This window comes from Hyla sarda, chromosome 5 (genome assembly GCF_029499605.1).
Source record: "Hyla sarda isolate aHylSar1 chromosome 5, aHylSar1.hap1, whole genome shotgun sequence".
Lineage (NCBI taxonomy): Eukaryota > Metazoa > Chordata > Amphibia > Anura > Hylidae > Hyla > Hyla sarda.
In genome coordinates, this window is record NC_079193.1 from 354,686,843 (window position 1) to 354,701,743 (window position 14,901).

At 42.5% G+C, this 14,901-nt stretch overlaps 1 protein-coding gene across 8 annotated transcripts in view; it reads left to right on the plus strand.

Moving 5' to 3' along the window:
* Positions 1-14,901, plus strand: part of ENPP2 (ectonucleotide pyrophosphatase/phosphodiesterase 2) — a 130,575-nt gene that overhangs the window by 71,866 nt on the left and 43,808 nt on the right. For all 8 annotated transcript variants that reach the window (XM_056522673.1, XM_056522672.1, XM_056522679.1 and 5 more), the window contains exons 9-14: positions 729-784; positions 1,055-1,120; positions 4,356-4,428; positions 6,439-6,547; positions 9,056-9,178; positions 11,227-11,258. In XM_056522673.1, the coding sequence (XP_056378648.1) occupies positions 729-784; positions 1,055-1,120; positions 4,356-4,428; positions 6,439-6,547; positions 9,056-9,178; positions 11,227-11,258 (459 nt within the window). The remainder of the gene's footprint in view (positions 1-728; positions 785-1,054; positions 1,121-4,355; positions 4,429-6,438; positions 6,548-9,055; positions 9,179-11,226; positions 11,259-14,901) is intronic.

Consider the following 14,901-nt stretch of genomic DNA (forward strand, 5'->3'; position numbering starts at 1 on the left):
ACACAAAATATAGTCTGGGTAAGGGGTTGTCTTCTCAAAGAGCTTACAGAGCTCATTTCTTCTTGTACATGGTATTACAACTTGGGTTCATTCACTTTAAAGGGGTACTCGGGTGGAAAACAATCTTTTTAAGTCAACTGGTGCCAGAAAGTTAAACAGATCTGTAAATTACTTCTATTAAAAATATCTTAACCCTTCCAGTACTTATCAGCTGCTGTTTGCAGGAAGTTCTTTTCTTTTTGAATTTCCTTTCTGTCTGACCACAGTGCTCTCTGCTGACACCTCTGTCCATTTTAGGAACTGTCCAGAGTAGGAGCAAATCCCCATAGCAAACCTCTCCTGCTCTGGACAGTTCCTGCAGAGAGCACTGTGGTCAGACAGAAAAGAAATTCAAAAAGAAAGAACTTCCTGCAGAGCATACAGCAGCTAAGCAATGGAAGGATTAAGATTTTTTTAATAGAAGTATTTTACAAATCTGTTTAACTTTCTGGCATTAGTTGATTTTTTTTTTTTTTTAATTGTATTCCGCCGGAGTACCCCTTTAATGGAACTGAGCTGCAATACCACAGACAATCTGAGGACAGGTGTGGTGCTGTTTTTGGAAAGAAATTAGCTCTGCTTTTTCTAACGTTGGATATTTGCTTTAAGAAGAGTTATTACAAAATCATGTGTATTAAGATCATGCCGATTATTATGGAGTCACATGACTGACCTTTTTTATCTTTCAGATTTGGGTTACTGCGGATAAACAAGGGGTTAAGGCAGCCACGTTCTTCTGGCCCGTGTAAGTTCTCTGTATGTATTTTGTACAAATTGTATTAGATTAAGGTTGTTGGATAATATATTGTGGCTGCCATGTATAATAGGCTTTTTCTGAACCAACTTGGACCATCATAGAACCCTTCATGATACAGTAGAAACATGGAGGATTTATCAAAACCACTGCAAATAGTAGCAAAAGGGACTTGGTTGCCATTGGCAACTCCACTTTTTCTTTCACCATTTGTTTTAATTAATCTCCATTATTTACCGTTCTTGTTCTATTCTCTTCTAGAGTTATTACTCAACATCGCAGAGTGATGACAGTGCTACAGTGGCTGCATTTACCTGACAATGAAAGGTAGGTTACTTAGTCATGTTTAGGGACTGAACTTGTCCACTTGCGTTAAAGAGATAATATTCTGTAGGAATTTGATTATGATAAATGTATTTCCCCCGTGTGGTCCCCTGTGTCTTGTCAGTAACTACGCAGATCAGCCATAATGTCCTTGCCGTCAAAACAGTCTAATAGAAAGGCGGCTTTGCTTGAGTGTCTCTCGTTCAGTCTTGGAGTATTTACTGTTGCGGCGCATAGGTAATGATCATTTTGGCACTTTGGGTTTGATGTTAACCTGCTGCTTATGCTTATGTGACTTTAGCAGCACAATTTGGTGTTTTTGTTTCCTAAATGTGACTTTTCAGTAGCACGGAGCAATGAATGACATTCCCCCTTTTTAAGAAGTAAGAAAATAAGTAGGAATTGTGGCACCAAAATGGCGCACAGGAATAGTAAAGCCCCCGTGCACCACAAAAACAGCCAGAAACAAACCAAAAGTGTGGTACACAGTGTGGTAAATCTGGGTCATAGAGTAAGGAGAAGACTGGGATTAGAACAAGAGCACAAGCAAGAAAAGGACAAGGCATGAGACCTAGCCCTGTTCTTATGAGGAACCTATACAGTGGGGATCAAAAGTTTGGGCACCCCAGGTAAACATTTGTATTAATGTGCATAAAGAAGCCAAGGAAAAATCTCCAAAAGGCATCAAATTACAGATTAGACATTCTTATAATATGTCAACAAAAGTTAGATTTTATTTCCATCATTTACACTTTCAAAATAACAGAAAACAAAAAAAAATGGCATCTGCAAAAGTTTGGGCACCCTGCAGAATTTATAGCCTGCACTGCCTCCTTTGCAAAGCTGAGACCTGCCAGTGTCATGGATTGTTCTCACTCATCATCTGGGAAGACCAGGTGATGTCAATCTCAAAGGTTTTAAATGCCCAGACTCATCTGACCTTGCCCCAACAATCAGCACCATGGGTTCTTCTAAGCAGTTGTCTAGAAATCTGAAACTGAAAATAGTTGACGCTCACAAAGCTGGAGAAGACTATAAGAAGATAGAAAAACGTTTTCAGATGTCAATATCCTCTGTTCAGAATGTAATTCGGAAATGGCAGTCATCAGGAACAGTGGAAGTTAAAGCAAGATCTGGAAGACCAAGAAAAATATCAGACAGAACAGCTCGCAGGATTGTGAGAAAAACTATTTAAAACCCACGTTTGACTGCACGATCCCTCCAGAAATCTCTGGCAGACACTGGAGTTGTGGTACACTATTCCACTTTATAGAGATACTTGTACAAATATGGTCTTCATGGAAGAGTCCACAGAAGAAAACTTTTTGGCCAGAATGAGCAAAAGAAAGTTTGGAGATGAAGGGGAACAGAATTTAATGAAAAGAACCTCTCTCCAACTGTTAAGTATGGGGATGGATCAATCATGCTTTGGTGTTGAATTGCAGCCAGTGGCACAGGGAACAGTGAAAAAGCTGAAGTTAAAGAGAGGATGGCTTCTATAAATGGATAATTATCCTAAACACACCTCGAAATCCACGGGGGATTACATCAAGAGGTGTAAACTGAAGGTTTTGCCATGGCCTTCACAATCTCCTTACCTCAACATAATTGAAAATCTATGGATACACCTTTAAAAGAGCAGTGCGTGACAGACAGCCCAGAAATCTCAAAGAACTGGAAGACTTTTGTAAGGTAGAATGGGCAAAGATACCTCAAACAAGAATTGAAAGACTCTTGGCTGGCTACAAAAAGCGTTTACAAGCTGTGATACTTGCCAAAGGTGGCAGTACAAGATATTAACTCTGCAGGGTGCCCAAACTTTTGCAGACGCCATTTTTTTTTTTTTTTTTCTGTTATTTTGAAAATGTAAATGATGGAAATAAAATCTAACTTTTGTTTACAGATTAGACATTCTTATAATAATGTAATTTGATGCCTTTGCTTCTTTATGCACATTAATGCAAATTTTGACCTGGGGTGCCCAAACTTTTGATCCCCACTGTAAGGACACCCTTTGCACCAGCTTTGCCCTGGCCTGAGGAGCGCTTTGCTGCTTCTGTATAGCCTAAGAGGATAACGTTAAGTCAAGGACCTGTTTACAATCTGAAAGCTCCATGGACTTCCGATAAGGTTTGGACCTCCTCACACCCTTGAGAAGTGTTGGGCTGTGTTCACACCTCAGAATGTCTGCATGGAAAATGTCCACGCGGACATTCTGCAGACATGCCGGCGCTGGGAATGCACCGTCTTATAGATGGCTCTGCATTTCATGCACAGTGGACAGGTTCATTCTTCCTGAATTTCCGTGCCCGAAACATCTGGCGCAGAAATTCTGCCCCACAGCAGAGTTACGCATTGGAATTTTGCACGGAAATTCCCAGGTGTGAACATAGCCTTATTCTCATTACCTCAGGGAAAATGCAGATCCTGGACTGTTGGTGGCCTTAAAGGGGTACTCTGCCCCTAGACATCTTATCCCCTATTCAAAGGATAGGGGATAAGATGTCTGATTGCAGGGGTTCCGCTGCTGGGGACCCCCGTGATCTCTGCTGCGGCACCCCAGACATCCGGTGCATGGAACGAACTTCGCTGGATGACTGGCGGTGAGGAGGCTCGTGACGTCACGTCCCCTCAATGCAAGTCTATAGACTTGCATTGAGAGGGCGTGGCCGTGACGTCACGAGCGGGGCGTGGCCGTGACGTCACGAGCCTCCGACACTGCACCCAACTCTCTAAATGAACACCGGGTGCAGCAAGGAGATCGTGGTGGTGCCCAGTGGTGGGACCCCCGTGATCAGACATCTTATCCCCTATCCTTTGGGATAGGGGCAGAGTACCCCTTTAAGGACCATGTTGGGGACCTTTGTTCTAGACTATTACCGTTTCACAGAAGACCAGCCATTGTGGAGATGCCCTGACCCTGTCTTTTGGACTTTCCCAGTTTCACCCTTATCACAGTTTCTCAGATCCTTACAAAATCTATTTTTCCTGCTTTCAACCCATCATATGTAAGAACTGACCGATCACTTGTTGCCTCATATATCCCACTCTCTGACTGAAGACATTGTCATGAGAGAAACCAATGTTGTTCACTTCACCTTTAATATTTTGGCTGATCGGTAGACATGCAGAAGAACAAGTGATCATCCCTTGGTCATATTGACTTTGGTTGTGTAAAGCCTCAGGCATAACAAATCAACACGTGATGACTCCGACATTTTCTATTTGTTATATATAGGCCATATGTGTATGCAATCTATTTGGAGCAGCCGGATCAAGCAGGACACAGATATGGACCATACAGCAGTGAGGTTTGTGCAGAGTCTTCTAAATTTGACTAGATCTGGTTGCTTGTGGCTCTTGGTCACACAATGAGGGAGATTTATCAAAACCCGTGCAGAAGAAGAGTGGTGCAGTTGCCCATAGCAACCAATCAGATTGCTTCTTTCATTTTCCACAGGCCTCTTTAGAGGCCTGTGGAAAATGAAAAAAGCAATCTGATTGGTTGCTATGGGCAACTGCACCACTCTTCCTCTGCACGGATTTTGATAAATCTCCCCCAATGTTCTTACAAAGTGACATAACCCCACTAGGCCCCAATTTAAGAGGTGGTAAGAGATGCAGCTTTCCTCCATTCAAGTAAATGCAATACCCAACTGAACTGGAGCTGCCTATTTACAGAGAAGAATAAAAAGGCGATGTCTTTTTCTACATCTAACATAAAGTGCCGATTAACAATCCGAGCAAATGCTTGAGTTGCACCCGATCAGATGTTGAGGCTTTTTTTTGCCAAAAATATTTTTGAGTATTTTAATTGATCTAAAAGCCCTATAGGTTCATATAGTGATATCAATGAAATACATCACTTTGTATTGTTCATGTATGGTCATGAGGTGTTAAAGGACATCTGCAGCGTGATTAACACTTATCCCCTATTCACAGGATAGGGGATAAGTGTTTGATCGCGGGGGGTCCGACTGCTGGGACGCCCTGTGATCTCCTGTACGGGGCCGCAGCTGTCCCGTGCAGGGGGCGTGCCAGCCGCAGCATGACGTTGCGGCCGGCACGCCTCTTCCATACATCTCTATGGCAGAGGCGGGGAGGCAGCGTTCGTGCCTCCCCACCTCCCCCAATAGAACTGTATTGGGATGGGGAGGAGACGAGGCATCACCGTCGACCTCTAGGTCGACGCTACGCGCCTTAGCGCTCACTATGAGCGCTAATGGTGGCACCCAGTTAGGAAGATCGCGGGGGGGGGGGGGGGTACAACAAAAATAGAGAAACATAGCCGCACATCCACTATTTGTATTTTGATCTACTTGCTTCTCAGCATAATTAAATTAAAAAAAGGTTGTTATTATACATTTTGATCAAAAAGTACAAGCCCACTTGCCATGTCAAGGCCACCTAGTCAGAGTGGGTCCCTAACCTGACACTGGCGTAGCGCTAGGCGGCGACCACTGCTTCCGAAATGCCAAGCCCACGGGGGAATGACCCAGTGGCCCCACTGCTGCCTGATAAGCCCCTGGCTTTGGGCCACACCACCCCACAGACAAAGCATCACAGAAACAATGGCCGCCACAGAGCACCACACCAGTGTGAAACCTACTTTGTGCTCCCTACCAGAGGGCTGGGAGAATGTTAAGAGGAAACCCTTATGCAGTCTCCTGCTAATTAAAAACGCCTGGGCCGCTAGCATTCTCCCAGTCCTCTGGCAGGGAGCACATGGTAGGTGTTCACATTGGTGTGGTGCTCTGTGGTGGCCATTGTTACTGTGATGCTTTGTCTCTGGGGTGGTGCGGCCTGGAGCCAGGGGCTTGGTCGGGCAGCAGTGGGGCTGCCTGCCAACTGGGTCATTCCTCCTGTGGGCATGGTGTCGCAGGGGCAGTGGTTGCCACCTGGTTCTACGTCAGTGTTGGGATAGGGACCCACTCTGACTAGGTGGCCTTGATGTGGCGAGTGGGCTTGTACTTTTTGATCAAAATGTATAATAACAACCTGTTAGTTTTTGGAATTATGCTGAGAAACAAGTAGATCCAATAACAATTTGTGGCTGTGCGGCTGTGTTTCTCTTTTGTTTTACAGACCAGCTTTGTAATACCTGGATGGGCTGGGACTAGCACAGTGAGAACAGCTCCTCTTCCTAAGCAGCGTTCCCCCAAATGACATAATAAGGCCCCAGTTCATATGTAAAGCTGGTTACAGTACCTTTAGTGAGTCAACTTTTTGTTTTTTTGCAAAACTATATATTTAGTACTAAACCATTAAAACTGTGCTTGAAGTGTTAGTTCATGGATGTTCACGATTTCCTTTCCTTATAGCTGGTAAACCAACTGAAGGACATTGACAGTGTTGTCGGCATGTTAATGGACGGCTTGAAACAAATGAAGCTTCATCGATGCGTCAACATCATCTTTGTCGGAGATCATGGTAACTTTATTGGCTTGTTCTGGATTTCTTTTTGCCATTTAGACAAGGCGACACAATAGAAGTGATATTGTTACTAAAATTACCCTAGAGAGGTCCTACCCATGTATACCAATATAAGTAAGGACAAAATACACTTTTTTTGGGTGAATGCATGACCTTCCTCTAAAGATGGTGCAGTATTAGCACCAGAGAAACCTGGGCTGATGCGTAGACATGTTCCATGCATAAGATCCTCTTGACAAAAAGACAGACTTACTTTTGCCCTAGGGCCTGAATACCTGGTGACAGCCCCATTCCATTAGACACTGTTTCTGACAATTCTTATCCTATCTTCTAGCAAGACTGGCAGCTCTGCAGAACCAACCATAATCTAGTATAGTGCTTTCTAAGAGAACCAGAACATTGTATCGTATTTCGTAATATTTTTTTACTCTTAGAGTGTTGGCATAGGACTGTGTTCTTGTTTGAGGTTCCTTTTGTAACGCTACTTTGCCCTTTGTTTTTGTTCCATGTTTGGGTCTTATGACCAATTGTTCTAGTTAGTAGATTAGTCAGAGACATGGCTTGTAAGTCAAGCTTGGGATTTAGTGCAGTTTCTTGGCTCAGGTGACGGTCGCTCCGTAGTTCTATATTCTTGGGGTAAGGATTCCTGGCATCCAGCAGAGTCTCGATTGCTCCAGCTGGGGTGATAAATGGCTCTGAAATTCCACGTCTATCATGGCTCCACTTGGAGAACATTTTGATGTTTTAATTAAAAAGACTTCAATCTGGGATAATTCAGAAAGTTTATTCAACTATGAACCTCGCTTGTTGGAAGTTACTAATTTTATGTTTAGGTTATCAGAAACAAGAACAAACTGTGCTTTCTGATCCCAGCTGGTGTGTTGAAATCTAGGATCAGCGGGACCTTTAATCAGGGGAGGATAAAAAATGTTTTTCGAAATGTTATAACCAAATCTGTGTTACTCTAAAATACTTATGGGCATGGGCACAGGGCTGGACTGGAAGGAAAATTTTAACTTCATAGTAAAATGACCTTTTGTGCATACATAGATGCGCATGGTAATTTTTTTTTTTTTTTTTGGGGGGGGGGGGGGTCTGAATGAAACTTAATTTGGTTCTTAAAGTCTGGACACTCCTCAGAAGTTTAGATGGCCATGTAGTCTTCATCTGAGAGATACCAATCGCATTTTTGGCACCCAATATTTATTGTTATCATCATCCTTTTAAGTATTTTAAGGAAAGAGTCCCGAACATAAGTGGAGACCTGCTAACAAAGAGGAAGTCTTAGGCTGGGTTCACACTACAGAATTTCCATACAGGCAAAATCCTGCTGGAGATTCCAAGTGCGGCCAGTGCAGACTTTAATTATTTGGCGCTAGGACCACACGGACATTGCAGTCTCTAAAGACGGCAATGTCTTTGGTGCGGATTCTGCCTGAAGAATGGACAAGATCGTTCTTTTGGTGGTGGAATTTAAGTGGCGGAATGTCTGCTGCTGAAACTCTACTGTGCACAGTGAAGCGGAATCCCATTGCCAGCAATAGGATTCTGCTGCACCAGAGTTTCCGCGTGGAACTCTGCTTCTAAATTCCAAGCAGAAATTCTATAGTGTGGACCTAGCATTAAAGGGCTACTCCGTTGGAGCCGGCTCCGGGAGCTCGTGACGTCATAGCCCCGCCCCCCAGTTCCAATGAATGTCCGACCATGAAAAGGATAAGACAAGCCTGCCCGATTAAAGGGGTTCTCTGCTGCTCAGCATTTGGAACAAATGCTGAAGTCAGCACCGGGAGCTCCTGATGTCATAGCCCGCCCCCTCATGACTTCACGCCCCTCCCTCTCTATGCAAGTCTATGGGAGGGGGCGTGATGGCTGTCACGCCCCCTCCGATAGACTTGCATTGAGGGGGCGGGGCGTGACATCATGAGGGGGCAGGGCTATGACTTAGAGAGCTCCCGGCATCTGCTTCAACGTTCGTAACAGTTTGTTCCAAATGCTGAGCAGCGGAGAACCCCTTTAATCGGGCAGGCTTGTCTTATCCTTTTCATGGTCGGACATTCATTTGAACTGTATCACCAGGACTCTTCCCTAATAATAGCAGCCAACTTCTGGGGGTTTCTGAAGCCAGACCTGCAGCATTTGGCTTTTTGCTAGACGGGCTTTTACTTAACAAAGGGGTGTCTTTATAAATGAACCCCAAAGCTAGAAAGGAAGGAGGGGAATGTGGATGAAGTGTCTGCCTCAATCTGTGCATGAAACCACCAAAGAGGGAGGAGGGAGATGAAGCAGCATACGGGAGACATCTTATTGGCTCAGAACACACAGAGCAGTTCTTAATTCCCTCCATCGATTAGAAAGGGACAAAAAAAAAAATTATATTTTTGTTGGATGCGAATTCACATGTCCAGGTCAAAAACAAGCCCCATGCTTCTGTCCTTGGAGGTTATCAGCGCCCCTGTCTGTTTGTCAAAAAGCCTATATTTTATTTCTTAACTTTTTATTGGACAGGCATGGAGGAAGCAAACTGTGAGAAGACTGAATTTCTCACTTCTTATCTCAGCAACGTGGATGACTTTGTCTTCTTGCCCGGCTCTTTGGGACGCATGCGCACCAAGAACAATGTACCTAAACGTAAGTGGCGTACCACCTGATTGGTAAAAAAAAATTATCGGACATGTTATGTATTTTATTTTTAAAGCATTAAAACAGTGATTTTATTAGTTTTCAAATTTTTTATTTTTTTTACAAATGGTAAAGACCTACCCAGATTATTCCTCTTTGTTTGGAAAAGGGCTAGAACATAATTTCTTACCATGTTCTTGGATAACTTGGATGTTCTTGGATAAGGGTTTCTGCTTCATTTCCTTAGCCAAATTGTGAAAAATAATAATAAAAAAAAAACATAAAATTGCTCTGTAGATGAGGTTCTACCTTTTTCTTGTGTATAGAGAAGAAAGATTTCTATTTCATTGTGTACAGGTTTAGAGAAAATGAGTTTAACCCTTTAATAACTGTTGTTTTCTATCGAAATGCTCAACATGTAGAGCTTGACTTGTGTTACGTTGGTTGTGGTTGGCCAACTCCATGTCCACACCACATTGGGTTACTTCCACCTGGGCAGCACACAGTTTCCATTATTGGTTATTTGTGACCCTGGAGTGGTAGTAGACACTGTATATAAGCAGGCACTTCATCTTCCAGGTCAGTGTTGTCCTAAAGCTGTAGGAAACTCAAAGAAGAAAAAAATATCGGGCACATTCAATGCTCGTTCCTACGGCAGTAAAGGTGACCTGAGAGAAGTGTTCTGTCATGTCTGTACTAGAAAATTAGAGACTAGTGGTAAGTCACTCCATTTTCAATGCATTTCTAAGAATTCATTCAATGCATTGAAAATTGAACGCTCTTCGAGCTTTAACTTTTTTGCATATGCCACTGGTGCATTAGTGGTTATATGAGAATAAGCTTCTGATATGCGCTATAAACAGGTCACGACTCTATATTAACATTGTACATTAGGCTTATCCCTGGTAAGAAAGACTTGGATAGGGTTGGGGGAAGTAGAGGTTGTCTGGGGAGCAGAAAAGGTCCTACCTGTTCTGCTCACTGGCACTTACTTCACGTACACATGTGAGACCAACAGCTGCACAAAGTTGCAACATTGTGCAGCTGTTTGACATGGTGTGCGGAGGTGGTTCTGCCCTCACATGATGATCATGACTGGCAGCCAACTCATCTAATCTCAGAAGGTATCATTCCGAGACAGTCTCAAAATGGTATCTTCTGAGATTAGATGAGTTGGCTGCCAGTCATGATCATCATGTGAGGGCAGAACCACCTCCGCACACCATGTCCAACAGCTGCACAATGTTGCAACTTTGTGCAACTATTGGCCTCACGTGTACGTGGCTTAGACCTGTACTTGATGATCGTGACTGCTCTCCCCCCCCCCCCCCATCTCCTCTCGGAAGGTATAATTCTGATGGGGGGATAGGGCAGAAGTGCCGGTAAGCAGAGCAAGTAGGACCTTTTCTGCTCCTTGGACAACCCTTTTTAATTTTGTTGGTTGACAACCAGAATGACCGCTGTTTCTGTTCTCTCAAGGGTGTGACCCAGCTTTGCCATAACCTAGCATTGCAACTTGGCATTTCTATTTTTCATAACTAGACATCTTGTTGAGGGAAAGCTTGGTTAAAGGGACCCCCTATGGACTTTGTAATGGCATATTGGATGCCCAATTTTCGATATGACTTAGGCCAGTTTCACAACGCTGTATTGCAGATACATTTTTACGTCTGTGTTACAGCCGCAAGTCCTGGCCCAACTGCACTTCTGATGACACGAACTGATAGCTTTGGGTCATCAGATGTGCGGTCAGGCTGGGACTTGCAGCTGGAGCACAGATGTAAAATGAATGATTTCCATAATGTTTACATCTAGAGCTCAGTAGCAACGCTTGCGTGTCAAAACTTGTGTGCAATCGGAATAGTTCTCTATGGAGACCACTTATAATGAAATGCACCACTTTACCGCAACTTGCGCACAATCATATTTTGCCGTTGAGCCCTTCCCTAAGTTTATGGAGTCTATACTGAACGTAAACATAACAATTTTATTTCATAAAGTTTTTTATTCTGTAATATATATGATATACTCATTGTCTCATGTGCTTTTTTTTCTAGATGATCCAAAAGTCATAGTTGCAAATCTAACGGTAAGAATCCATTGTTTACAAATACTGATTAAAGGGGTACTGAAAAACTTAATTTTTTAAAATCAACTGGTGCCAGAAAGTTAAACAGATTTGTAAATTACTTCTATTAAAAAATCTTAATCCTTCCTGTACTTATTAGCTGCTGAATACTACAGTGGAAATTCTTTTCCGTTTGAAACACAGAGCTGTCTGCTGACATCATGACCACAGTGCTCTCTGCTGACATCTCTGTCCATTTTAGGAACTGTCCAGAGTAAAAGGAAATCCTCATAGCAAACATATGCTGTTCTGCACAGTTCCTAAAATGGACAGAGATGTCAGCAGAGAGCACTGTGCTCGTGATGTCAGCAGACAGCTCTGTGTTTCAAAAAGAAAATAATTTCTGCTGTAGTATTCAGCAGCTAATAAGTACAGGAAGGATTGAGATTTTTTAATAGAAGTAATTTACAAATCTGTTTAACTTTCTGGCACCAGTTGATTTGTTGATTTAAAAAAATAAAAATAAAAAATAAAAAGGTTTTTCACCGGAGTACCCCTTTAATTGAAATACAAGTATCAAAGTGCAGTGTTTTTGTTTTTTATATTTTTCTTTTATTTAATTTCTTTACATCCATTACAATTGTGCCCCATTTCCATTTTTTTAAATTTATTTTTATATAGGGGTATATAAAGTGGAGTCCTCTCGGATGGGGCTAATAGCTGTTGGATGGGATATTGTTTTTTTTTTTTCTCTTTTTTTTTTTTATCGTTATATAATGTACTCCTTTTGAGGGGCATTTGAAAACTACAATAGCCGTTGGCTGTCCGGGCATGCCAGGAGTTGTAGTTTTGCAACATCTGGAGGTCCGTAGTTTGAAGACCACTGGTATAGGAGGTAGTACTCACGTGTCCCCGCCGCTCCGGACCAGTCACTGCTGCCCTGGATGTCGCCCTCCATCGCTGTCGCCGCGTCCCCTGGGGTGTCCCCGTCGCTCGAGCGTCTTTGCTGCCCGGTATCCTCGCTCTCCATCGCTGTCATCGCGTCGCTACGCGCGCCGCTCCTATTGGATGACGGGACGGCGTTGTGCGCGACAACGTGATGATGACTAGGAGAGTGCCGGCCATGCAGGGGATCCCGGCACGGAGCAGACACCGAGGAGGCAGGTAAGGTCCCTCCCGGTGTCCTGTAAGCTGTTCGGGACGCCGCGATTTCACCGCGGCGGTCCCTAACAGCCCGACTGAGCAGCCGGGTTAGTGTCACTTTCCCTACAGATGCGGTGGTCAGCTTTGATCGCCGCGTCTGAAGGGTTAATACAGGGCATCACCGCGATCGGTGATGTCCTGTATTAGCCGTGGGTCCCGGACGTTGATGGCTACAGGGACCGCCGCGATAGGACAGGTTTTAATGTGTATTTGCCGTATAAGACGCACCAACTCCCCCCCCCCCCCCCCCCCCCCAAGTTTGGGGAAGAAAAAGTGCGTCTTATACGGCGAAAAATACGGTAAGTACTGGAATAAATAAATAATGGAACCATTGCCAAAAAAATTCTACATATAAAAATACTTTGTTGCTTTAACTGTTTGACGCCAGAACACTTTGGGCTCAGATTACACTTATGATTATTAATATTCAACATGCTGCTTCTAACTTTCCCGAAAAGTGATGACAGATCGGCTATAGAGGGGCTTCCTATCAGGCACCAATTCTTTATAGTTTTCACCATAAATGTTCACCTAGATTAGGACCTGGACTGTTTGCTATATCTATGCCATTTAGTTGATTTGCCAAATTTCTGTAGAAAAGCTTTAGCACTCCTTGATCTGTAGCAAGATGCAATTTCGTCCTGGAAAATGACTTCATCATTACCAAACTTTTTTTCAATTGATAGAATGACCCCATATAATTGATGGGGAAATGTTGTTGTTATCCTTAGGTGTCATCTTAAAGGGGTATTCCAGGAAAAAAACATAAAAAATATATATATATATTTATATCAACTGGCTCCAGAAAGTTAAACAGATTTGTAAATTACTTCTATTAAAAAATCTTAATCCTTACGATAATTATCAGCTGCTGAAGTTGAGTTGTTCTTTTCTGTCTAGCAACAGTGCTCTCTGCTGACATCTCTGCTTGTCTCGGGAACTGCACAGAGGAGAAGAGGTTTGCTACAGGGATTTGCTTCTACTCTGGACAGTTCCCAAGACAGGTGTCATCAGAGAGCACTTAGACAGAAAAGAACAACTCAACTTCAGCAGCTTATAAGTACTGAAAGGATTAAGATTTTTTAGTAGAAGTAATTTACAAATCTGTTTAACTTTCTGAAGCCATTTTTTTTTTCCTGGATAACCCAAGTATATGTTTCATTAGAACGGCACCAGACAGAAGATTCATTAAAGGGGTACTCCAGTGGAAAACTTTTTTTGTTTTTTAAATCAACTGATGCCAGAAAGTTAGATTTGTAAATTACTTGTATTAAAAATATCTTAATCCTTCCAGTACTTATTAGCGTCTGCTTACTACAGAGGAAATTCTTTTCTTTTTGGATTTCTTTTCTGTCACGAACACAGTGCTCTCTGCTGACACCTCTATCGATTTCAGGAACTGTCCAGAGCAGGAGAAAATCCCCATAGAAAACCTATGCTGCTCTGGACAGCTCCTAAAATGGACAGAGGTGTCAGCAGAGAGCACTGTGTTCGTGACAGAAGAGAAATCCAAAAAGAAAATAATTTCCTCTGTAGTATACAGACACTAATAAGTACTGGAAGGATTACGTTTTTTTTAATAGAAGTAATTTACAAATCTGTTTAACTTTCTGTCACCAGTTGATTTTTTTTTCAAAAGTTATCCACCGGAGTACCCCTTTAATATAATCATCATCTCTTTAGTGGATCCTCCACTCTCAATGAGGCTTTTTTTTTTTAGCCATAGAAACCAAGTTTTCTTTTGTTTAGGTGTTAGTCCTGTTTTTTGTTTCTTTGTAAATCCCATTTCATTCAACCAATTTCTTGCAGTTCTGTTAAAATAATTTATTCCTTTTTCCTTCTATTTCTTTTGTTGTATATTCTCTCTTCCCTGGTATAATGCTTTGAATTTTCTATATTGAAACTGTGATGGTCTCCTTGGACTACCAGTGTGTTTTTCTTTTATAATTTATAAAAACTTATATAAACTTGCACCACATTTTAAACACAACTAGCCGGGAACAACCCACATCTTCTGCCACACTCAGTATTGAATTTCATCTTAAATGGTCACTCTCATGAAAACTAATTTTTGCTATTGCTATGAAAAATATTTCTAATATACTTTGTTTAAAAAAAATGAAGTTTTCTATGTTTTATTTGTGCTCAAAAAAAGCTCAATAGCACATTTTTCCCCCAACTCATACACAGACTTTGGACTGAAGTCCAAATACAGAAAGTGCAGCCTGGAGTGCTGAGGGGTGTGTGTCCAACCAACAGCATATGGCAGTTAAGTGTGAGAGGAGCTATGATTGGATGAGGCTGGACACCCCCCCCCCCCCCTCAGCACTCCAGGCTGCACTTCCTGTGTTTGGACTTCGGTCCAAAGTCTGTGTATAAGATTGGGATAAATGTGCTCTTGAGCTTTTTAAGCACAAATAAAACGTAATTTTTTTTTTTAAACAAAGCGTATTAGAAATAT